The 24,067-nt window shown below is 48.1% G+C and overlaps 1 protein-coding gene across 13 annotated transcripts; it reads left to right on the top strand.

Moving 5' to 3' along the window:
* Positions 1–7,125: 7,125 nt before the first annotated feature.
* ETV4 (ETS variant transcription factor 4) lies at positions 7,126–23,817 on the top strand. 13 transcript variants are annotated; one of them, XM_074562086.1, is made up of 12 exons: positions 7,126–7,475; positions 7,564–7,654; positions 7,820–7,867; positions 11,322–11,375; positions 15,015–15,141; positions 15,743–15,901; positions 16,302–16,546; positions 19,376–19,450; positions 19,548–19,616; positions 19,981–20,150; positions 21,115–21,216; positions 21,873–23,817. In XM_074562086.1, exons 1-12 carry the CDS (start codon positions 7,431–7,433, stop codon positions 22,092–22,094), a joined length of 1,407 nt encoding a protein of 468 aa, XP_074418187.1. In that variant the 5' UTR covers positions 7,126–7,430; the 3' UTR covers positions 22,095–23,817. The 13 variants fall into 13 exon arrangements, 12 of the variants coding, with proteins under 12 accessions (XP_074418187.1, XP_074418186.1, XP_074418185.1 ...); XM_074562085.1 differs by having other exon boundaries at positions 7,561–7,654; XM_074562084.1 differs by having other exon boundaries at positions 7,561–7,654; positions 19,978–20,150.
* Positions 23,818–24,067: the final 250 nt, after the last annotated feature.

Raw genomic sequence — 24,067 nt, 5'->3', positions numbered from 1 at the left:
ATTTCCTGATAAGAGGCAGTAGCAAGGCAGAGACTCTGCTTTTTGTCTTCTAGACTTAACAATCAATCAATACTGTCTGAAGCTAGACAACAGACGGCTGCTTTTGGGACCAAAAGGAGAAGCCTATGATAAATGGAATAATTTTTTTTTTTCCCCCACCTTCTTTTGTTGGGTGGGTTATTTTGAATTTGGGTGCCAGAAAACCCTTTCCTTGGTAACGCGCTCTTGGGTTTCCCAGATTCACCTTCCGTACTGTCTTCGGCTCAAGATGCCACGCTGATTACTAGGCTTCTGGCTGACTCCTTTAATACAAAGAGAAGCCGAGTGATAATTCTAGGCGTACAGCGATTTCATTGTTGGGCAGGGGGAGAAATCAGTTCAAAGTCTTGCCTGTCACTAGCCCAGCGATCACCATCGTCACCACCCACACTGCGGGGGCCTCTGCAATTCCCTGTTGTGGAACTTCTCAGCTGAGCCCGAAAGCCTGCCCGATGGCCCGGGTGTTCCTGCTGCATCTCATTCCACCCCATCGGCATCTCCTCGCCAACGAGGGAATGGCCAAGGTGTGCGCGGGGCTGTCTGCAGTGCCCTCTACGGGACTACAGCAGGACAGATGGCCCTCTTCTGGCACGGCAGCACTCGGAGGGTTAACAGTCTGCTCTGGCTTTTGTGGCTTCTTTCCAAAAGGTTTCAGTTAACACCAAAGGTCTCCTTATAGCTCACTCGCTTTAATAGATTTTTCCCATTGACTTCTCACTTTATAGACTATCATTTCCTTTTCTGCAGGGGAGCTATTTTCTGGGTCACTGATCCAACCAACTTAAAAGGGATTTCATTGATTAGGTTTTATTGGTGGTTACTTCAACCATAATGGGATAAGTTGCTAGTACCTGCTAACAGCTACGTGTCCTGCCTTGGTCCCCTGCCTCTCTACAGCGAGAAGCGAAGTCTGCTTTGCTCTCTCCCGCCTTGATTGAGTCCTTGGTGATTACCAGCGCCTTCTTTACCTCCTTTTTTGCTTTAGTCCTTTTTCTTTGCAGTACAAGTCAGCTGCACGGCCAAGCGTTGCAGACAAAAATCCCTGCTTCTTGCATGTGGCCCCTTATTCCAGTAGTGTCTCTGTGTTTATCCCTGGGCATCCCTGCAGCCACACAAACATCCCCCAGCTGAAGAGCTGCACAACAGCCAGCATCACAGGAGCAGATGCAGCCAGGACATCGCCACCTTCATGACAAAACCGAGCAGAGTGCTTTAGGGCAGAATTTATTTTTTTTTTTTTTAACAGTGAAAACTGAGGAGTAGAGCAAAGAAAGGGAAAGAGAGCAGAGCTTGCAGATCTGACTACACTGAGGGGGCCTCTTCTCATACTCTTGGCTTTTAATGCTTCATGGTGTTGCTTTGCCCTATACGAAAAAAGGTTGGGAGCCTTAAGGTCATGCGTGTTAGAAGCACAAAGTGGTAATCAAGGCAGGCATTTCTTCAGATGCCTTACAAAAAAGGTACAGCTCCCTTTTGACCCCTGAACAACGCAGGCTCCGTGCTCTAAACTCCTCTAAGCTTTGCTCAGCATCATATTCTTCGTGCTGCTCAAGCTGTGTGACTCCCTTCCAGCCTTCCAGATTTTTCCCCGAATCCATAACACTTTGCAGAGTGATGGCCCACACATATCTTTCACCTGCGTATGCCTTTCAATGCCTTTGTTTTAAGTAGCAATGTAGACATTTAGGGAGAAGTTGCTATGATTTCTGTAATTAGAGCAATAAAGGTGCCAAACTGTCTTATAAGAAAGCGATTATTATGCTTATAATTATCATAACTTTCATTGCAACAGATTTAATGCAATCCTTTCCCCTTTCTGGTCAACTTCAGTACTCTGCATGTGCTAATTAAAGATGTGCCTCCCGTGCCCGTGAAGTACCCAGATACCTCACCCCTCTGCAGATGAGAAACCGAGGCACAGAAGCTGAGCGCGCTCACCCCGATGCAGACAGCGGTGGGGCTGCAAGCAGGACCCCTCCCAGCCCCAGGGACAGGCTGGTGGGTGTGCACGCATGCTCCTGATCCGCCCTGGGGAATGCCGTCTGTGACCCGAAACTAGTTTAGGTTTTTTGGGTTTGTTTCTGAGCTTCATGGAGCTGCAGGGCAGGACCCAAGCGGTCACAGCAAAGGTACGAGCCGTACTCAAAGCGAAGCAGAAGACTGCCTGCGCATAGCGTGAAATCCGTGAGTACCAGCAAGCACAGAGTTGTCTTCAAAGATTTTAAGAAAATAATTCTTCAGAGCAACGACACGAGTGATTTGCAACTTGCTACTCCCAGCTTCATTTCCTTTCCTCTAATACAGCTGCTTCCCTGGCCAGAGGCTGCACGCTTCTCTGTGCTAAACAAAGTGCAATGGCCTCATGGGAAAGGATATCATCTTCTTCCAGCTCCTTTCAGAAAACCTCTGACTAACAGCCCAGGAGCCTTTGCAGATTCGCGAGTGCTCTCAGAAAGAAAGAGGCTGCCGGCGGCAGGGCTTGTCCAAAGCCGCAGGGCTCCGTTGCCGGTGCTGCCAGAGCAACCTCTGAGCTGCTCCCATTTTCTTCTGCATCTCCCATCCCTGTCGTGAGGAGAGCTACGTGTAACTACACACAGCCTTAACTACGTGTGACCTTGCAGCGTTAGGTTTTGGAAGCTGAAGAGAATGATAGGGAATTTCTCTGTACTTCCCTTCTCTTCACAGGATCCAGGGAAAAGGGATTGAGGGTGGGAGGCGGCCGCTCGCTTCCATTTCCCTAGAAGACATGTCCCTCTGCCTGCGCCCCGTCTCCATACAACGTGGTCAGACGTTTCTCTATTTGCTCTCACAACCGCCCTGATACATTATAGCAATGTGACAATCAATTAACTGCTCACTCTATCACAATAAAGAAGCCACCCAACCTTATATAATTCTTTTTAATTGTTTTCTTACATTACAAGATTTTGCTAAACTTTTTCTGCCATAACTTACATCATTTAATTTCTCAAAGTGCTAATAATTTAATTGCTTCCTTCCTGCAGACAAAGTGCCTGAACTGTCTTCTCTCATTCAGAGCATTATAAAAAGCAGCTGGCAGGAATACCTAAAAGGGAGGTTTTATTCACAAGACCTTACAGAAAACTGCTTTCTCCAGAGTCTCTGCGCTGCCTCTCAGACAGCCGCAAAGGTTACAGAAACCCACCCAGACAACTCCTTGCGCACTGGGACTGCTTTCATTATGGAAAGTCACCTAGAGACGAAAAGCACGGCGAGTCTCGCAAGCAAATTTCTAGGGGCTCTGGGGCTGCAGGGACAGCCCAATGCCACACCTCGCGCAGTGGGGATTACACCCTTGGGATAAATCTATTGCTAATGCTTTGTAAGCAAGAACCAGTTCTCCTCTGGTTTGTGTATCGCTTCTGAACCCTTCACACGCTCTACGCTTTAAGAAAAATAGTAGAAGGTAATCAATCACCCCGAATGCTAATTGCTAAGCCTACAAAGAGAAACCCCAGAATCATTTTCCCACATTTGATTAGTCAGCTTTTGAAAACAAACGTGACATATTTGTACAACAAGCACATGAGGAACGGAGGAGAAAGCATCAAGCAAACAAGCTATGTAATCTGTTCTTTATAATTTCTACTAACCTTTTGCCTATCCCGAATATTTCCTCACGTGAAGTCAGCAGCTTTCGCAGGAATCCAAGCCACCTCTCCTCTCTCGCGCCCTGTTTATAAACTCTACATCCTCCAAATCATTTCCCAACAGTATTTTTACTGTTTCAATTTTATAAGAACAGAAGGAAGGATTCACACAGATCACAGAGGAGAGCACAGGCAGCAGGAGGAGGCAGGTGGCCAGGCAAAGTGATTTAAAGCGTGGTTCAGCCCCCCCCAAGGCCATGGTTGTCATCAAGGGGTAATCAGAGACAGCCTTGCTCATGATCAGCAGCATCAGTTTCACCTTGTGACACTTAACTCCCCATCGAGAGCGGCCGTGCCATCAGAAGGACTGCCCCATTCCGTTCCTGCGTCTCTTGGACTGTTCCTGAAAGGTTTCTTTGCTTTTGAGGCCATGGACTATGTGCTTTTTGTTTCCAGCCCAAGAGCTCACCATAGAAGTGAAATGAGTCAAATAACTGGACTAAGTTGCCCAGACCAGTGGATGAAAAATATTTTTCTGGTTTTGTGAATTTTATGCTTCTTCTTTTTTTATCACTAATTCCTGCCTGGATACTGGGACCTATTGAATCCTACTCAGTGGAGTCAGAATATTTCCTAGAGACAAAAGGAACAGCGCATCGCTTTATATTAATGTCAAACCCAGCTAATTGAAACTAAAAAACCAAATCCCCAAATATCTTGAAATTGACTCAAAGTCATGAGGTACTTTAAATGATAAATTTAGCAATTTAGTTCCATGTGTCCATTTGCTTTTTAACTTTAGCACTGGGATTCGTGCTTTCTAGCTTTTTACTGATAGTAAATTGCTTTGACAAAAAAAAAAGTGGCCAGTATGTCTAGCCCTAATTAATACCGTGCTTCTAATTAGGCTGTGTGGCATTTTTTACAGGCTCAAGAGCAATAAAACACCTGCAAAGTTTGTCCCAGATCCTGCCTCTGTGCAGCCCTCAAAAAAAGCCTTTTACGTAGTTTGTCTTCTGTGGAGTACTTTTATGGGTGTTAGGAAAATTTCAGGTATCCTACACAGGTATGTGTAGGTGTAAACACACACACATATGTCAACAAGTACAGACATTCACATTACAGAAAGGTTCCAATACAAACAGGAATGAGTTGATTTTAATTTAATTCAAATCAATAGAAAAAGTAATGGATAGTCCTGGCAACACGTCTCAGTCACAGCAAAAAAAAAACCCCACCAGCATTACTGCCTGGTTCCTGCAAACGGTGACTTGGCTGTGTCAAACGCACACCCTCGGTCGCGGGAGCTCACAGCCACGCTGCGCCCTTCTGCTTTTTCATCCACGCGCACGCACTCATCAGCTGTAGTGACCGCTCTGACTAGGAATCACAGAAGCATTTCGGTTGGCAAACACCTTTAAGATCACCGAGTCCAACCGTAAGTCTAACACTGCCAAGTCCACCGCTAACCCATGTCCCTCAGCACCACGACCACGCGCCTTTTAAATCCCTCCAGGCATGGTGACTCCATCCCTTCCCTGGGCAGCCTGTTCCAAGGCTTGATAACCCTTTCGGTGAAGAAATTTTTCTTAATATCCATCCTAAACCTCCCCTGGTGCAACTTGAGGCCGTTTCCTCTTGTCCCATCGCCTGTTCCTTGGGAGAAGAGACCGACCCTCCGTTCAGGGAGCTGTAGAGAGCGAGAAGGTCTCCCCTCGGCCTCCTTTTCTCCAGGCTGAACGCCCCCAGCTCCCTCAGCCGCTCCTCGCAAGGCTTGTTCTGGAGAGAATCTCTAGTCTCCCTTAGTGACAGGGAAGTGGAAAGACAACTGTGCTGAGACCCAAGGCTCCTCCTCCATCAGCAGTTCTGTAACTGCCAGTTGGATGGGAAATCAGAACACCACAAAGTAAACCAATATTACAGTAGAAAATCCCATCCGGTTTAGAGTTCAGAGCACAGCCGTATATTGAAATCACATCTAAAGTAACAAAGGTTGCGTTATCTCTTAACCAGGAAAAGTAGCGCTAATAAATGAGAGTCAAACCGCCGGTTTGCTACGACGTGCGTAGGTAAAAGTGCAAAGCGTGAATATCTGTTGACACTTAGACTTTGTAAGACATTTGAAGTATAAATTGCCTAACAACAATCTAACTGGGAGAAATATTCTCTTCTGATAAAACTAGATTAAAATTAAGAGCCTGAATAGATTGTTACAAAATATACGGAGCAGAAACAAATTCAGTAAAACTGAAAATTCAAAAGATTAACTCATATGCTTCAGTGATCTTCTCAGAGTCAGTTTAAATTCCAGCGCTGTATCTAACCGCGTGTACAATGTTTGGGGACGTGGGAGCAGTTGCTGGATGTAAACTTCCTGACAATTAGCATGTGTTCGTTCTGCTCTCATAGACAGGTTAGAACTGTGTTTCAGTCAGGCGTCCTGGCAGAGTGGGGTTCTGGGAGCACTGGAGCTGTAGCCTGCTAGTGTGAAGATCAAAATATATATTGTCCAGATACTTAAACATGTCATTCTGCATAACAGATACCCCTTTCATAGCAAGCATGTAAGCAGATCGCACTGGTGGTGTTAGCTATAGAGAAAACACGTCCAAGATGTACAATTTCCAGTCAGCCTTAGGGATCTTTCCCCTTTCCTTCTTTTTCTCTTCCAGAATTTCCAATCATTCCATGAATGATTATCTTCTTATCACCAGGTCCCAACTGTAACTGGTATTTTTTTTGTAGGATAAATAGGATCAATAAATGTTAAATATGATCATGGAACTTTAAAGGAGAAATTTGAAAAAATAACACGATGCATGTGCGTTGCACAGAAGACAGCACCTGCTATGCACAAAAGCACGCAATCCCACTTTTTTGGTGTGCAAATCCCAGGACTAGGTTTTTCCTATGTGTTCTTGTCCCTAAACATTTGTGAGAGTAAAACCGATCTTGGTAGCCCGGGCTTTAATTATTTTCACTCCAGATGCATGAGTGAGGTTTTTATTTTTTTTTTCCAAATCTTGTTGAAACTTAAAAAACTTCCCCAGAACTGAACTGAACGTGCCTGAAGACTGTTTTAAAACGACTGCAGCGCGCGTGAGAGCGGGCAGGCCCGGTCGTGTGCCACGCTGGGTGGGAGCCGGAAAGTGCAGGCTAAGCACGGCTGGAGCGCCTTTGCAGGCTTTCATGAATGAACTTCGGGAGGTTTTCTTATGAATGGGAGCTCCGTCCTTGAATGAATTCCAGAGTGCTGCGGTCTGATTGGCCCCGAAGGCTAAAGCTCCTCCCACTTTTGACTGGGTGAGGGCCAGGAAGAGCTGGGATTGGCGGGCGTGTCCTAACCCCCGGCTTCATTCACAAAAAAAGTCAATGAAACAAAGGAGCAGCGAGACGGGCCCCTGAGCGCGGCGATGCGCCAATGGGCGGCCGCTCCCGGGCGCGCGGCGGCCTGAGGGCGCGGCGGGGCGGGGCGGCCCCGGGCTCCGCGGGCGAGCGGCGGCCACCGGGGACCCGCCGGCCCGGGGCGGCGGGGGCTCGGCCCGGCTGGGCGCTGGCGGGCTCGGTCCCGCCTCGTATCACAAGTTTCGGCAGCTGCGGCGCGATCGCCGCCTCTCAGGGGCGGCGGGGAGCCGCGCTGCCCGCCCGTCGCCCGTCCCGCCGCCGCTGACCTCGGCGCGGGGCGGCCGCACGGCGGGGCCGGCCCGGCCGCTGCCTTCCGCAGGTGCCCGCCGAGAGGCGGCGGCTCCGCGCCCGCGGAGGCAGCGCCCGGGCGGCAGGATGAAGGGGTACCTGGACCAGCAGGTGCCGTTCACTTTCCCGCAGGTGAGCGGCGGCTCCGCCGGGCGGGGGGGCTCCGGGCCGGGCCCGCTCCGGTCAGGGACCCCGCGCTGATCTGCTCCTTCCGCAGCAGCCTCCGGGCCAGGCTCCGGGCGGCGGAGCTCTGATGGGCGCTAGGAAGAGAGCCGGGGAGCCGGGCCCGCCGCCGGCGCGGGATTCGGAAGGTGAGGGGGGGGCCGGGATTGGAGGGAGGGATGGGGACGGGAAGACTCCGGGGCAGGGACCGGGTCCTCCCCCCGCGCCTCCGCCCCCACCTCCTCGTTCCTCCCGGATCTCCGTCGCTGGAGCATCCCGCTGTCCGCTGAGGAAACCTCTCCCTTTCCACGCAGAGCTCTTCCAGGACTTGAGCCAGTTCCAGGAGACTTGGCTGACAGAAGGTAGGCTCCTTCCCCCGGCCCTGTTGCGTTTCGCTCCTCTTTCAGTTGTTTGTCTTCTCATGTTTGTCCTGCTCCTTTGCTTTGTTTGCCTAGCTCCAAACACGAAGTAGGTTTTTTTTTTCGGACTCGCCAACCTCTGGCTTGTGTAAATGAAGACGCATGAATCACACCATTGTGCTGGGTATTTGCTTATGAATGGAACTTGGCAGTTGGCCCATTTTCCTGGTTACAATTTTCCTTTCAGGCTCCTGGTAACTGGTTGGATTTTATGCTAATTTGTCACTCAATCTTTGTTGGTTGCCAGAACGTCGATATTTTCTTAAGCAAACAATAAACTATTCTTTAATTTGGAGAACAAAATGCTTCTCAACTTTTTTTCTTTTTTTTCTTTTTTAAGATAATTCTTTGAGATAATTCTTCCTGTAATTTACACACCGTTCAGTTTGGTGTCTAAATTGTTTTGCCTTGTGACCTCAAGGAAGAGAAAACCTCAAATCCCAGGGAATCCCGTTAATTCCAAGTGAAACTAGTTTTGAACAGTATTGTGAATTTGCTCTAATTCCAGTACTACAAGTGATCCATTTTCTCGAAAATTCAAAACACATCCTCAAGTACAGACTCTTGATAAATCTAAAAGTACTTACTGTGATATAGCGACTATTTAACAATAATAATATAAAAATACGCATGGCATTTTGAGCAGGGTTATTTCCCCTAATTTTACGACAAGCGAAGGACAATCCTGTCAAACAGTTCTTTTTTTAAACCTCCAAAAAGGTATTTGCCAACTAAGTAAGATTATTAAGGGGGGGAAAGAAAAAATAATCAAATGGTTTCTGTTCATTTCAAGCTGAAATGCGGTTACGTTGATGAGGCAGCGTTCAGGAGTGTAAGGGCTGCAGGGATGAAAGAGGAATTACCTGGAGGCTCTTCCAGGATGGAAACACCTAACTTACATCAGAGCAGAAAAATGGGTATTAATCGCTGGTCATCTAATAGATCTGCTGAATGTGCACGCAAGCTCCAGACTGGTTTCTCTTAAATCTTCAAAAACCTTGAGCTGCCAATAAGATAAATTTGTCTCGGGATTGATTTCTGGTAGACTTTCAGTTTTAGGCTTTCTAAGGCTTTATAATATTTCTAGGTCACTGTTCTAAAGAACTGGCATAGAATCTCTTACAATCTGCAGCAAAATCTTCGTAGAATAAATTCATAAGTATCCTGGGGTGAAGGGAAGGTCACACGTGGTCTCACAGCGCTGTATCGAAAGAGGTAATCCGCTCTTATACGTGATTAGTAAACGATAAGGCAGATTTATTTATTTTTTTTTTAATAGGTCATAGCATCTAGTCAGAGTCCAAGTGAAATCTCTGGGAAATTCAATGCCTGTTTTAATATCCTAGTGTATTATTTTAGACCGCGTATATAGGGAGCTACTTTCTCCCACGGTGACTCCCATTTCCAGACTTTTAAGAAGGAAAGTTGCCCTCTGAAGCAAACCGTCATTTGTTTTTCTGTATTCACCAGTATGTCAAATTATTTTCCTGAATGGTGAAAATAATATTTTTTTTCATTAATTTCTTGTACGTGTCTGTATGGTAGCATTTGTTCACAAGAAGGCAACTGAAAACTTAAGAGTGCCTTCCTAAACAATGCAGAAGAAAAAGAAAGTGAAAATATGAAATGTGTTATTTATTCTCTGCCTCTGCCACATTTACTTAAGAAATTTAGCTATTTTATTTACAGTTCTTGGTGTTACTTTTGAAATAAGAGGAACAAACCTAGGAAGGAAGCAAACTGGAAATATAATTTCACAACAAACTATCAGTCATAAGAAAAATGTTAACAAATTTAAAGCACATACACGTGTGTGTATATGTGTCAATATATGTATTTGTGCGATTTCATTCATAGGGGTATCCCTGTGTTAGCTTTTTAGAATATTTTTAGTAGTGTAAATTACCACCCGATTTCTCCTTTGCAGAATAACGTCTGCACGTAGATGACTCTTAAAAGAAAGAGGTGCTGAAAAATCCTAGGCCTTGGTACTAAAAATCTAGTTTTCCTCTACGCCGTTTTTACCGCTGGGCAGGTAGTTAGTTATCCGTGCTGACTGCAAGGAGGAGAGATGCGCTGCTCTGCGTGTCCTTAGTCAGCCAGCTCTAGTGACGGTGCTCCGCATCTCGAGAACGGCGCGGGAGATGGCGAGGCACGGGTGGATACGTGCAGTCTGAGGGACTGAAATAAACCTGGGCTTAGGCTTTAAACATCTGATTAGGTATCCCAGTTATTTTAAGTATAATTATAGTTCGGGCGGAGAACAAGAAAATGTCTATCTGTATTGGAAGTATATAACAAATATAAAATTTTAAATTTTCTTCTGGCAACTGGCACGGTAGCCAGAATAAATATGAACCCTGAGCCACGAAGAGGCATCTCCTCATAAAGTGACTTTTCGGGTCAGCAGACAGACACGCAGGAGCCTCACCAGTTTCTCTAAAGAAGGCATTAAACCTGAAGCCTCTTAACACTGCGAAGCTGATGTTGTTAACTATTTCACTGTTGTTAACTATTTCACTGCTTACCGCGTTCAGCAGCAACTTGTTCGAGTGAGGTGGGCTGTTCCGAGGCACATGAGGCCCCTGCAGGCTTTCAGATGCCTTTATTAGGCAATCTTTGGAATACTCAAATATCGTAGACCTCGCTGTTGTCCTGGAGCTGTACTAACAGTGCTGTCCCCAGGGCGGATGCCTACAAATAAGCTTTAGTGCACTGATTTGTGGGGAAAGAGCAGCTGTTTGCTGTCAGGTTCCCTGTGACTGCACCAGCACTTCCTCCTACGTTTCCCATTTGCGAAATCACGCATACATGCAAGGCGCTATTAACAACTTCCCTCTCCTGCTACTGGATAACTTCTTCTTATTTTTTTTTTTCTTCTGAAATGGTCTCCTCTGGCTGATGTACAAGTGGTAGCCTCTTCCACTAGTGCCAAGCCATCCGCTGCTTCTGCAGCTCCTGAAAAGATTGTATACGAAGGCGCAGATGCTTCCTGTTCTGCTCATCGTTGCGGCATAGCCTTTCCAAATTGATCGGTTGTTTTTCCTACGCAAAATGCTTAAAAATCCCTACCTGTTCTGTTTCTAATGAAAACTGTGAACCCTGAGCTAATAAGCTTGCTGTTGTCCTTATTTCCAAGGTAAGGGAGGAAGAAGCTGGCAGGCTGTTAAGGGGTAAATCTGCGGGCAGAAGGACTGCAATCATTAATCCCAAAGGGAAACTATCCCCAGTCACTAAAGTGCATCCCAGCACAAAGCTCAGATCTTTCCTGCATAGGCTTATTTCTGCCTTACTGTTAATTATACCGTACGAAGTGCTGAATCTAAATCTCGCCCCTCTCTCTCTTTCCCCCTCCCTCTTCCCTCCCACCCCCTGCCTTCCCTTCCTCTCCTGGCAGCTCAGGTTCCAGACAGAGATGAGCAATTTGTGCCTGACTTTCATTCAGAAAACTGTAAGTAGCGTGGGGGCGATCGCATATCTCAGGGGAGGAGGGCAGGATACACTTTAACCAAACAAATATATAAACGCAACACCCAGACATTGAGGATAAAGTACTCATTTCTACATTGTGATGGTGACCGAAAAAAAGAAAAAAAAAAAAAAAAAAAAAAGGCTGTCTACATCTGGACAATGCAAAAGTTATCTTTGTGAGGTGGTAACTACCGCAGTCCTTTATGCAGAGCGGTTTCAAGGGATGTGTATTTCGGTTGGTGTGTGTGTGAATAAGTAAGTACCCCTGAACAGCTGAGAAAATGCATTCCTGTGACAATCAAAGGTAAAATTTGTGCTGTTACTCCTCCCAGAGCCAAAGAAATTGGACTGGACATGGAATTATTGGTGCTGTGTCTCCTGCAGGTGCTTTTTTGGGGGCTCTGCTCACCTCTGTGGCCTCTGGCTGAGCAGCTGCTGCCAGCGTGGCCTCTGTGAGGTATGGGTCTGTGCTGCCTGGCACAGTATCCCCGAGGCGATGCGCTCGCTAGCCTGCTTGCTCTCTGCTCCTGGGGACTGCCCACTAGACTGACTGCGTGCGTGTGTCCAGACTCTACAACTGGTCAAAGCATACTTAGCCCTACAAAGGAGCAGAACGTTGCACAGGTACAAGCGTACGGACAGGAACCTTCCACACAGTGGCCACGCAACATTTTTCTGCTTCAGCTGGACCTCACAGCGTGCCGCCGTTTCATTTGGAAGCCAGTGCTGGGCTAAGGCTACACGCCTGAAGTGAATACGGACTGTTGTGAACAGCTCTGAGTCGCAAGCAGCTGCAGGAACGCGGAGCCTGATGTTTGCCAGGCGTGTCGAGGCTACGAGAAGATGCCTCACCGTTCCCTGGGCACGTACACATCTGGCAGCTAACTGAGAGTAGAGATGTCCACTTAAAGTCAACTTTGGTGCCCTTCCTATGCTGAAACCCCTCTCTGCCCAGGGTGGTTTTCCCCATGAAAACTAAAATGAAGCATTTTTACTGGTTCTTCTTGTCTACCTCCTTCCCCTGGCCTTGCCCCTGCAGCACAGCTGGGCTTGTTCTCTGAGTCATACATCTTGTTTCTTCCTCTTTTTGACCTAGAACTGAGGAGAGGGCTGGTCCCGTGTTTCACTCCGAATGAATGAATGAGCCAGTTGTAATGCGATAGCCTGTTCCAGCTATTAGGGGCTGGAAAGAATTGGCTGCTCCTAGCACATCTAGCTTCTTGAAACTTCAGTGGAGTTCAGTGTGCTGACCAGAGCAATTTATTATTTTTTTTCCCCCTGAGACTCAGCTAACACATCGGTATTTTCAGATGTTTACTCTACACATTGAAAAGAGCTGCTGCAGACAGAAGGGAAATGGATGCCCCAGGCATAGAAAGACCCTTTTCTCTTTCAACCCGTCCCTGGGCCTGGGGTGTTTGCACAGATGATGAGTGTCACACTTGGGATACTGAACCCACCCCTGGCGTGGGGCAGGCCCACGGCGTCAGCGCTCTCGCACCTGCCATCAGTTTGGACGGTGCCAAGAGCTGTTGGTGAACAGGCCCCTCGGCTACGACTGACGGCAGCCCCAGGATGGGCTACGGGAGCCAGTTGTCCCTGAGAAGGAACAGGAGCCAGAAACAATATGACGTTCTGGTATCTCACGGATTTCTTTCTTTATATTGATTCTTTGTATTGGGTGCTGGCGTGATGTAAAGATGGGCTTTTCTGGTGTACGCAGAAACTGGAGGCAGGCAAAAGAGGTCAGGTTTGGGCTTGGTTTTTTTTTTTCCCCTTCTGGCTGAGAAAATTAATTTTGGGGAGGGATGGTCACAATAGAAAGTGGCCTTAATATCCCGTGCTAAGAGAGACAGCAGCAGCCCCTTCTCCAGTGCTTTTGATGGCTGCTTGCTGCAGCACTTCTGAAGGGACAATTAGAGCTTCCTGGGAAGGAGAATGGCTTGAGGACAGCTGGTGCACGTGCGGTTCAGGTCAGTCCCGAAATAAACTCAGCAAAAATATGAGGTATTGACAGATCAGGATGTTACTCTTCATCCTTAAAACTGTAATCACAGCTCTGAACGTCCCAGGCTTTGCAAGCGGCATTGTGGCAGCCTGAACAGGTGGGAGTACGCTGGCGAAGGAGGGCTGGAGCTAGCCTTATTAAAAGCTTACAGTTTTGATTTTTTTTTTTAAAAACAAGCCTAGACTTTTCTAGAGTTACCTTTATTTCCTTCCTAAATGTCAGTGACCTCCTAACAGCGGCAGCAGAGCCCAGAGGCGAAGGTGGAAGATGCTTACCACGTCCTTCGGCCAGGACAAGCTTTCCTCAGGAACTAGTGAAGAAAGTTTTGCTCCCTGCTGGATTTAATTAGGCATAAGAAGTAACAATAGCCACATCCTACTTCCTGTTGCTGTAAACTGCAACCCATAGTTGTTATTCATGAAATTCTAACCAGCCCAGAAATATCCCTCCTCGTCGGCATCAGGCTACGACCACAGAGCAGCGCACCAAAAACGCCAAGGAACCTTTTAACTTTTTTTTTTCTGTCACTGGTATTTCGGATGAGCAGAGCAGTTACGAGGTTCTCCCAATGCCACATTCAGGGATGTTTGACCGTTAGCACAGAAGAGACCCAACAAAGGGAAAACTGCATTTGGAAATGATCCAGGCAGCTGCTGAGTGCCAGTGTGGCAGCCTCCTGCCCGGGAATCACAGCGTCCTGTAGAAGGGCCTGGCCTTTTTCCTGAGCGCTGAAGTACAAACCTGTTCTAATTAATGAAAGGAGATAATTCAAAGAGAAGCTGCTGAGAGGACGGCAAGCTGCTCTTCAGACTTTGAGGTATATTATAGCGAAAGCAAGGTCTTGTAAGTCAGGCTTCTGCTTCGTGCTGTGCTCTAACGCTGCCGCAGTTCCTTTGGAAAAGCGACTTTAGCTTTCTGAATTGGTTGGGTGCTCCTGAAAACACTGCTCGTGTCAGGTGTCTGTGAGCAAGTTAACCTGGTGTCAGCCCGTAATAGTATGCAATACATATAATAATATTTTCCCACAGAAAACGTTCAGCTTTGGTACCTGTGTCTACAAGAACCTTACGTATATTGTCCTACAGGACAAATGATACTATCAGGAAATCCACGACGTGTCATCATATTAATGCGCTATAATTTAATGCAGTGCTACACGGTAATGCTACTCACAAGACACGCTTACCGGGTATGTCAATGAAAGAGCATTTTGCATGATGCAAATCAAAACTTTGCTTCCATGTGTTGAAAAATAGAGTATATGCCTGCTTCCCCTTATGAAATAACAGAAAATGTCTGTCCCAGCCCTGAACAGGTTAGGAAATACCCTCTCTAAATCCTTTTCAAAGCACTCTGGATTATCATGGAGCATGTTAACACTACCTTAGATGTGCTCTTTGAAGGTTGGTGTATCACACAGACCTTACTAAATCAAGGGCAGAGCTCAGGACAGACCAGTGAAGGGTTGTGCGTGTTGGCATTTCGTTTCTCTCGGAGCCGTCTGAACAAGGACAAGGTGGTGGCATCTCAACTGGCTTTTTACTGGCTGATAAAAACGTCTCTCCACAGACGAGGAAAGTGTCAACTTGATCTTTCATTTCTCTCCCACAGTAGCTTTTCACAGTCCTCCTGCTAAGATTAAAAAGGAGCCGCAGAGTCCCTCCTCGGACCCCACGCTGTCCTGCAACCATAAGCAGCCATTCCAGTACCACAATAGCGAGCAGTGCCTTTACGCCAGGTAACGCGGCTTATGCAGGGGAGGGACAGGAGCTGTTATGAAATCAAGTGCTACTGCTTTCTCTAATAATGAAGCGTTCCGACAACAGTCTGGTCTGCCTGCTGGGTAAGGGCAGTGCACGCGTGCTGCCACGCAAATTAGCCAGAGGGTCAGCTCACGCCTGCTCCGACCTGCGCAGAGTAGATCCGGGCTTGCCTCTTTTTTTCTTCTCCCTAGTGCTGTTCCTCAGCTCTCCTGACGCTAAGAGCAGTTTTGAAGCAGTTTTGACGTCTATCACGTGCCTCTCCCTCTCTCTACTTTGCTTTCCAAAAATCTGTCCCGCAAGGAAATTCCTGACGCTGTTGCCCACAGTCCCAGCTACTTGCCTGAATTTTAGTATGGCTTCTTCTGTACAGACACCTTCCTCAGTTTTCTGCTTGAAGGGCTATTGCGTGTGGGGGCAACTAATAATCAGAAAGGAAGGAGTTTATGCTGGGAGTTTTCTGGCCGAGGTGGCCGCACAGCGGGACAGCGTGTCTGCCTGTGACGCGTTCTCCCCCCGTGCTGCCACAAGTCCTTCTTGGAGAACTGTAATGCTCCGATATTTGTTTGACTGTCCCAGTGCCTATGATCAACCCAGACAAGTTGGAATCAAGTCCCCCAACCCAGGAACCCCGATACAGTCACCGCTCCAACAGTTCCCTAGACAGGACAGGAGCTTCCTGACCCCTGCGGGGCCACCCCGCCTCATATCCAGCTGTGGATACCTCAACGAAAACAGGTGAGTTACTGCCAGGAGCAGGCAGCCACTGGCAAGACAGATTGCCCTCCTTGGAGATTCAGGGAGGAGGGGCCGCAGCATCCAGATAAATGCTCGGTTTCCAGCAATCACCGGATCCCCCCCATCCAAAGTACCTGGGACCCACCACTGCTCTCTAGGGTTCCAAGAAGTCTATGACCTTAAGTCCGCCAGATTCTGTGAATGATGGGCTGCGTAGCTGCCCTCAAAAACATCTTTCTTTGAGGTCTCTTCCTTGCCCCAGCTTTGCGCGCAGCTCCCGCAGCCCCAGTAACAGGCTGAGGCCGAGGAAGTTTCTGTCCCTCAACCAACCAGCCCTGCGCCAGGGCTGAGATCAGAGGGCCAGGGAAGCAGCCGTCTCATGTCCTCTCCCCTCTTCTAGCTCAGCGTACCAGCCGCCTGTGGAGATGTGCCATTCCTTCCCCTCCTCCCAGGGCATGGCCCAGGAAGATCCCGCTGCCCACCGGCGCCAGATGTCTGAGCCCTGCCTCCAGTACCCTCCCCAGGGCTTCAAACAGGAGTACCACGACTCGCGGTATGAGCAAGCAAACCGGGCGGGCAGCAGCCATCCGTACCCAGCAGCTGTGGTCATCAAGCAGGAGCAGGTGGACTACGTCTATGACTCAGGTAGGCAGAACGAGCTCTTTCTGATCGCGTAAGCCAGGCATCAGTGGGGGTGAGCAACCTCCTGGGTGAACACTGGTGGTCTTTGGGTTTTGAAACACTACTACTTCATCTTCAGGAGGGGCAGAGCCCTGGCACAGGCTGCCCAGAGAGGTGGGGGAGTCTCCGTCTCTGGAGACATTCCGACCCCGCCTGGCCGCGTTCCTGTGCCACCTGCTCTGGGTGACCCTGCTCTGGCCGGGGCTGTGTAGCAGGAAAAGTGAACAGTTCTGTCTGTGTCGTGGTTTGGGCCGGACTGTCCACTGATACGGCATCCAAGAGAAGGCTGGGACATTCGCGTTCCGTACCGTGTTCTGAGAAGGACTTCCTGGTAGATATTTAACAAGATACAGGAGCTAGAAGGTGATGATAAACCCATTAGATTAAAGGCAGGCATTTTTTTCCAAGGGAATAAGTAGCCATTGGGGGACTCTCAGAATTCATAATGACCCCACTGACACCACCAGAAATAGAGAAAAGGGCATTCCCAGTTTCATGGTGAGCTTTTGTTTTCAGTTGGATGCGTGAGCTGGTAGGTCGTAAAAAGGGTAAGAAGTGAGGTCAGCTTTGCAGAAATGATGCTGAAAATGTTCTGTAAATGGCAGCAGAAAGGAAGGAATCAAATATCTTGGTGCTTGTACAGAAAAACTGTCTCAGATCCCTACAGCGGGAGGGGACCTTGAAGCAGTGGCAGAGGAAAGCTGCTCTGGGTGTAGGGATGGCAGCGCACAACCCTGAGCTGCGGCTCCCGACACCGCCTGGCCCTGTGCCTTTTCCCTGACTGGAGGCAGAAGATTTGAATTCACAAAACGGAGACAAAGACGCAGCTCTCCCAGCCCCGCCGGTGGGGGTCAGCTCGCCCTGCTGAGGTCTCTCACCAGCACCCGACACCCACCGCAAACTGGCTGCAGGTCACAGGGAGAGCTGATGCTCTGTTTTGGAGCTTACCACATGAGATAAACCAGCTTTGTTCGGACAAACAGGTCTAAAAGTCTAAAACTAAAACAGTTTAAAGAGACTTGAATAAACTGGCCGATTCCAAGGACAGGCATAAGCGCGGAGCACTCGGACAAGTGCAAAAGTGCTGCTCTGTGTCTCTTGTACTGTCAGTCTCCACCTGCTACGTCCCATAGAAACAGGGCACACAGAGCAGACAGCAGCGATTCCAGAGGATCACAAGATAAAAAAGTTTATAATTCCATAAATAGCTCTCTAGATGCCAGATCAATCAGGTAATCCTCTTATTTTTCCACAAGGGATAAATCTTATTTTTTCAGCCGACCTGCCCGAAGACTTGCTACCCTGCCATCACAATACCCTCTTCTAGAGGGAATGTTACTTCTGGTTTGCTGGTATTTTAATGGACATTTTGAATAGTTTCCTTTAGCATAAATAAACATATAAATAAAAAGCTCCTATGAGGGTATAGAATCCACCTGATATTACGCTTTCACCAGGTCCTTCTGTCCAGACAGGGGAAGAAAATGTGCAAGCCCAGAAGAATGCTTTTTGTGAGAGTAGTTTACGATCGTAATAATACACAGTCCGTCAGCTCAGAGTACCCTTCTGCCCTTAGCATCAGCAAAACGCCTACCGAAAGCAATGGCTATACACAGGGGTAGGAGGGAAACAAGGTAAATCTTTCCGAAGCTCCCCGTTACAGCTTCCATTTCAGCTGTGGATGGAAAATAAGTTTGGTTCAGAAAATGCAGGATTCAGAAAAATGCAAGATACAGAAGACATAAATCGCAGTGCCCAAGCAACAACATATGCTGCACAAAGATAATGAAAAGACTTTCTGCTTGTTTTCAAACTCAGGCTATTTTTTCCTTTATGTTTTCGCAACGGTTTGTGAGAACGCCCTACTGTGATGTGAAAAAGCCAGAGAGACTTAAGGCATCTGAAATGACATTTGTGAGACGCTGGCTGTAGTAAACATTCAAATGCTGCTGCTCTCCATTAACATCATCATATTACCCCTGGAAAAACGTAACGCCTCCTCACCTGTGAAAGCAGTAGCAGAGTGCACGCTTATCTTAAACTGAGATGAAGGAGAGGTGTCATACAAATTGAGCCTATTGTCCAAGATTTTGTATTAAGAGTGGTGTACGGGTGATCGACTGGCTATCCTGGCTACTCTGAAGGGTGTCGTGTAGTAGTACCACAAAAATTTACTAGTGTAATTCACGATTGGAAGTGTAGAATCATAGAATTGTCTAGGTTGGAAGGGACCTTTAAGATCATCGACTCCAACCATTAATGTAACACTGCCAAAACCACCACTAACCCATGTCCCTCAGCACCACGCCTTTTAAACACCTCCTGGGACGATGACTCAACCACCTCCCTGGGCAGCCTGTTCCAAGGCTTGATAACCCTTTCGGTGAAGAAATTTTTCCTACTATCCAGTCTAAACCCCCTCGGTGCAACTTGAGGCTGTTTCCTCTTGTCCCATCGCCTGTTCCTTGGGAGAAGAGGCCGACCCCCACCTCGCTACCCCCTCCTTTCAGGGAGCTGTAGAGAGGGAGAAGGTCTCCCCTCAGCCTCCTTTTCTCCAGACTAAATAACCCCAGCTCCCTCAGCCGTTTCACGTAAGACTTGTGCTCCATCTACACGATGAAGTTGTGGTGGGCTGGCTGAGGCATAAAAAGCCATCAGTCTGCCACAAACCCTTTAGGATGGCTCTAAGAGGACATTGATTAGACGGCTGCACTTAACTATCCACCTATGGAGAGCAAGATCATTCTGCCTCCTGTGCTTTTTAATTAAATGCAGTTGTTAATTGTTCTGTAGATGTTCCCGGCTGTCCTTCCATGTACATAAATGTTGAGAGTTATCCAAGCCATTCAACTACAGAAGATACGTTAGGTAAGAAACTCAGTGACTCTTCTTTTCCCTGCATTTCATTGCCCTCCAGTACTACCCTGGTTTTGTCTCTCACTGCCTACGTGGCTTTCTCTTTCAGGCTGCAGCTATGACAAGCCGATGAGGTCCTTTACTGATGATGTCTGTGTTGTTCCAGAAAAATTTGAAGGTTGGAGAAAGAATGATCTGCAGTTTGGGTGTAAGATAGGGTTATCCAGCCTCCTTGCTAGCCACTTGGCCACTGTCTACATAGTCTGTTACACTGTGTTCTTGCAGGTGTGTTAGCCGTGGGTCATACCTGGCTTTTTGGTATCCCATTTCTTGAGCTTTTTTAACAGCAAACAGGCCTTCTAGCATAAGTAGCTTAATTGTGATGTTCATCAGAGCTCCTCTTGGAAGAGCTGCTGGTGAACCAGCGACTCTGTTTTATGTGAACTGATACGCTCCAGGTAAACATTTGTGAAATGTACTTTTTTCTGCAACTGTTTTTGCACTGTTACCCTTAGAAACGCCTTGTCTGCTCTTCTCAGCAGGAGACATCAAGCAGGAAGCCGGAGGGTACCGGGAGGGACCTCCATACCAGAGACGGGGATCTCTCCAGCTCTGGCAATTCCTTGTGGCTTTATTGGACGATCCGACCAATTCCCACTTCATTGCCTGGACTGGTAGAGGGATGGAGTTCAAGCTCATTGAGCCAGAAGAGGTGAAACCATTTATCTTCTCTGCAGGCTCAGGGGGAGCAGCCACCGTTTTTGAGGCTGCAAATTCCCAAGTGGCTTTTCCTCTGCCCCACGAGGGCTCCTGCCTACCAGTGGCACCCAGGAGACCCTGCAGCAAGTCAAGGGTTTTAGAAGAGGCCGGAACACTTGGGTGACAAAAATATGAGGTTTAAGAAAGGCTGTTTGTAAGTTTAGAGTCTCAGCAATGCAGCGAGTCAAACTACCCACTGCTTCCATTTCCCTAGACTCTTCACTCTCAAGCTTGCGGTGACTTGTGCTGTCTTATCACACTCCATACTTGAGGCTGACGTTGGGGTTTGGAGTTTTCAGCCCTGCTGATCACGTATCAAAATGATAGCTGACAGTATCTGGCAGACGCGTCTGTAATACCTGTTCATACCTTGCTCCAATTAGAACTGCATTTATCACTGTTCTTGCTACATATCAACCTTTACAGGCACTCTCAGTGCAGGCGCGTTGTTTTGGTGGGCTGACACATGATTACAAGGGATTTCTGAGTCTCACGGACAAAGCTAAAAATCATGTAGTAGGAGGAAGAAAGGCACAGGGGCCTTCCAATGGGGATGTTCCCTCCTACTCGGGCTCCTGGTAAAAATGTCATCCTTGAAGACAAAGTGCTGCATAGGATGAAAGAGCTTTAGCAAGCTCAAGCTTTCAGAGTCCTGGGGAGAAAGGAGAAGTGGTGACAGCAGATGAGGTCTGTAGCGGCAAGGAGAATGTCTCTCTGGGACACAGGGTGCTTCAGTTCGAGTTCTACTCTTGTTGAAAAGTTGCTAAATAATTATTGTTTGAGTCCATTATTTAAATGTTGTAAATATTTGTACGTGCTGTGGTACCCTTCCTCAACAGAGAATCAGCTGGATAATGTTCTTTTGCCCCTGGGTTGGGTTCGCAGACATTCATGCACTTTGATGCTTTATTCTACAGGTAGCCAGGCTGTGGGGGATCCAAAAGAACCGTCCGGCCATGAACTATGACAAGCTGAGCCGATCCCTTCGCTACTATTATGAGAAAGGCATCATGCAGAAGGTCAGTTTGCAAAGCAGACGGAGTTTATGCCTTTAGTGATGTTTCTCATTTGAGACGGCAAGACTTAGAGGTACAGAATGTACTCGAGCTAGCCAGGCATCCCGAGCTTTCTTTCCCCATAACTTCTCTTTGCAGCAGTTAAATGAGGAAAGTGTAAAGGCGCTGAATCTAGACAACACATGGGAAATAAAACAAAGGGGAATCACGATGTCTGTCTTTTGCTCTGTATGTCTGCAGGTAGGAGAGTTGGAATTTATGCAGCTGCAAGGACACATAACCAGCCTAGACTTGCTGCTGGTGAGAGAAAGGCTGCCTGGGGGTCAGTCCTGTGTGGTAGGGATGGTCTCTTCCAGATGCAGGGCACTGGAGAGGGTAACTGTGAGTGCAATTATGTCACAGCACAGACTGGTCAGGGACCGTCGATGCTGTTGCTACCGGGACAAAGAGTCTGCTGGCAGCACCCCATTTCCTCGGAGCTGCTCCAGGGGAGACCAGAGCAGCAGGAGGACAGCACAAGGAAATGTTCACAACTCTGACACATCTCAGAGCAATGGGCTAGAGCAGCCAGATGTTTTTGCCAGCCTTCTCCGCTGCTGAGGAGCATTGCCTAGTGCTGCTTCTGCGCCTGCAGCATTCGTCTCATATCTTCCCTGCAGGTGGCTGGAGAGCGCTACGTGTACAAGTTTGTGTGTGAGCCTGAAGCCTTGTTCTCTCTGGCCTTCCCTGATAATCAGCGGCCAACACTGAAGGCGGAGTTTGACCGGCAGATCAGTGAGGAGGACACGGTGCCCCTTTCTCACCTGGATGAGAACGCTGCTTATCTGCCAGACCTCGGGAGCCTCCCTCCACAGCTTTACGGCAAAGGCTACCCGTACTAGCACTGCTGGGAGCACACAGTGCCACCCTTGCTTGTGTATATAAGGAGATGGCTGGTGCGTATTCAATCAGTACAAGCATTTTTCCAGGCCAGCCTAGGGTGGCACTAAACTATGGATACCTGCTTTGGTCAGGAAGAGTGTTCAGGTATACATGTGGATAAACACCTGACAGTTGACAGGGCCCTTGTGCGCTTGTGATAATATCCTCGTATTTGTCAGGATGGGACTCGTTCTCAGCAATGTAGACATCTGAGCAGCGGAGCTGCAGCTTCGGCAGTGTATCAGGTAGTTGCTCCCTCCAGCCGGAACAAACGAGCCTGTCACAGTCCCTCTCATGGGCGAGGGAGGAGATACCGTCCTATCAGGATTTTTTTCAGATATGAGGATGCTACAATGCTGCTGCCGACTCCATTCCTCCAGCACTGAATCTCTGTATAACCTGCCCTCAGCAGGGGATGGCTCTGACCCACGTGGACACACCTCTGCAAGACCAGTCTTGCCTTCTTCCCAGGATGGCTGCAACACAGTGGTCACAGATCATATGCCTTCCCTGTGAACTGCTTGGTGGGAACGGGGAATACCTGTTGTCTTGTATGTGCATGCTCCTGCCTTATCACCTACCGCTCGTAACTCTTTGTGCCAGGGCTCTCTGGTATTTAGGCGCTCTGTCTGAGCTGGGGAGCTGGAGGCACTGGCCGGTATTAGAGCAGTCCCGGAGTACATGGCACAACACACAATTTAGGGGAACCACAGAGCTGCCTGACTGCCTTGGTCCGGGGCACAGGTCACCTTCAGGTAGATGGAGCGCAGGAGGCAGCAAGGCCTGAGCCACCGGTTCATTGTAGCGTTATGGCTTTTCCAAACCGAACAACTTCTTCTACAACCATCCTCGGGATCTTTGAAGACCTGTCCGGCTCTTGAGGGTGCCCATCCTGGGCTTGGCTGCAAAATCATTCGAGGCAAGAAAAGAACCTGGTGGAGGTGTGTTAAGTAAATGCTTTGCAAAGTAACCTAAACCATACCTAGTTCTTAATATCTGAATTTAGACTTTACCTCCACAGATGTCTGCATGTTTTAGGGAAATCCTGATGTGTTGGAGTGGCAGCTATCTCTGCAGCCCAATGCAGTACACGCAACTTAACTAGATTTTGACTGGTTTTCCACAATAGTGAACCTTTATAACGGGCATCACATCCTCATTCAGAGGTGCCTCTATTTTTAATTAGCATCTGCAACCATGTGCCCAGTTAGAGATGGCGCAGCACAGCGTACCCATACAGAAAAAGCCTGTTTCCTACTGCTTCAGGTTCTGTTCCAGCTGCTGAACAGAGAACATTGCCAACGCTGCCAATGTGGTAGCCTGTAGAGGAAATTCTGTATATTGATTGAAAAGCCTGATTTCCCCCCAAGCCTCTCCCCTGCATGGCTAATGCCAGCTCTCCCAGCCTTGTCCCTGGGCACAAGGGCAAGGAAAGGCAGCTCTTCCTGCCTGAGAAGAGGCCAGATATTCAGAGCAGCTTGCTCTGCGTGCCCTGTGCGGTTCAGAGACTTGGTGTTCCGGCAGCTCCTGGCCCTCCTGCCTGGCCCTGCTCCCACCTGGCAAGCACACATCCTCCGGTGTCCCAGAAGTGAGGGTGAAGGGGAACCCTTCCATTGGTATAAGCTGCCTTTACTATTTATGAGTGTAAAAATACTATAATTAATAAATTGGTCTATGTCTTTGGCCAGTGCACCTTCATTCAGCCCCTGGCTAGTCCTCCCTTATCTTCTGAGCTTGCTTTGCCCATCTCCTTGGCACCAGCTTGCAGCTTTGGGTAGCTGACACAGAGAGTTCAGGGATGCATGTTTATTTCTGAATCTTGGTGGAGTTCACGAAATGAACATTTCACTCCCTTGAGATCTTCACAACCAGTCATACAACCAGGACTGAAAGATCACAACGAAATACGCAACCTCCGGCTGCACCTGGTGTC

The sequence above is a fragment of the Larus michahellis genome, chromosome 18 (assembly GCF_964199755.1).
Source record: "Larus michahellis chromosome 18, bLarMic1.1, whole genome shotgun sequence".
In the NCBI taxonomy this organism is placed as follows: domain Eukaryota; kingdom Metazoa; phylum Chordata; class Aves; order Charadriiformes; family Laridae; genus Larus; species Larus michahellis.
This window is presented reverse-complemented; position numbering and strand designations above follow the sequence as displayed.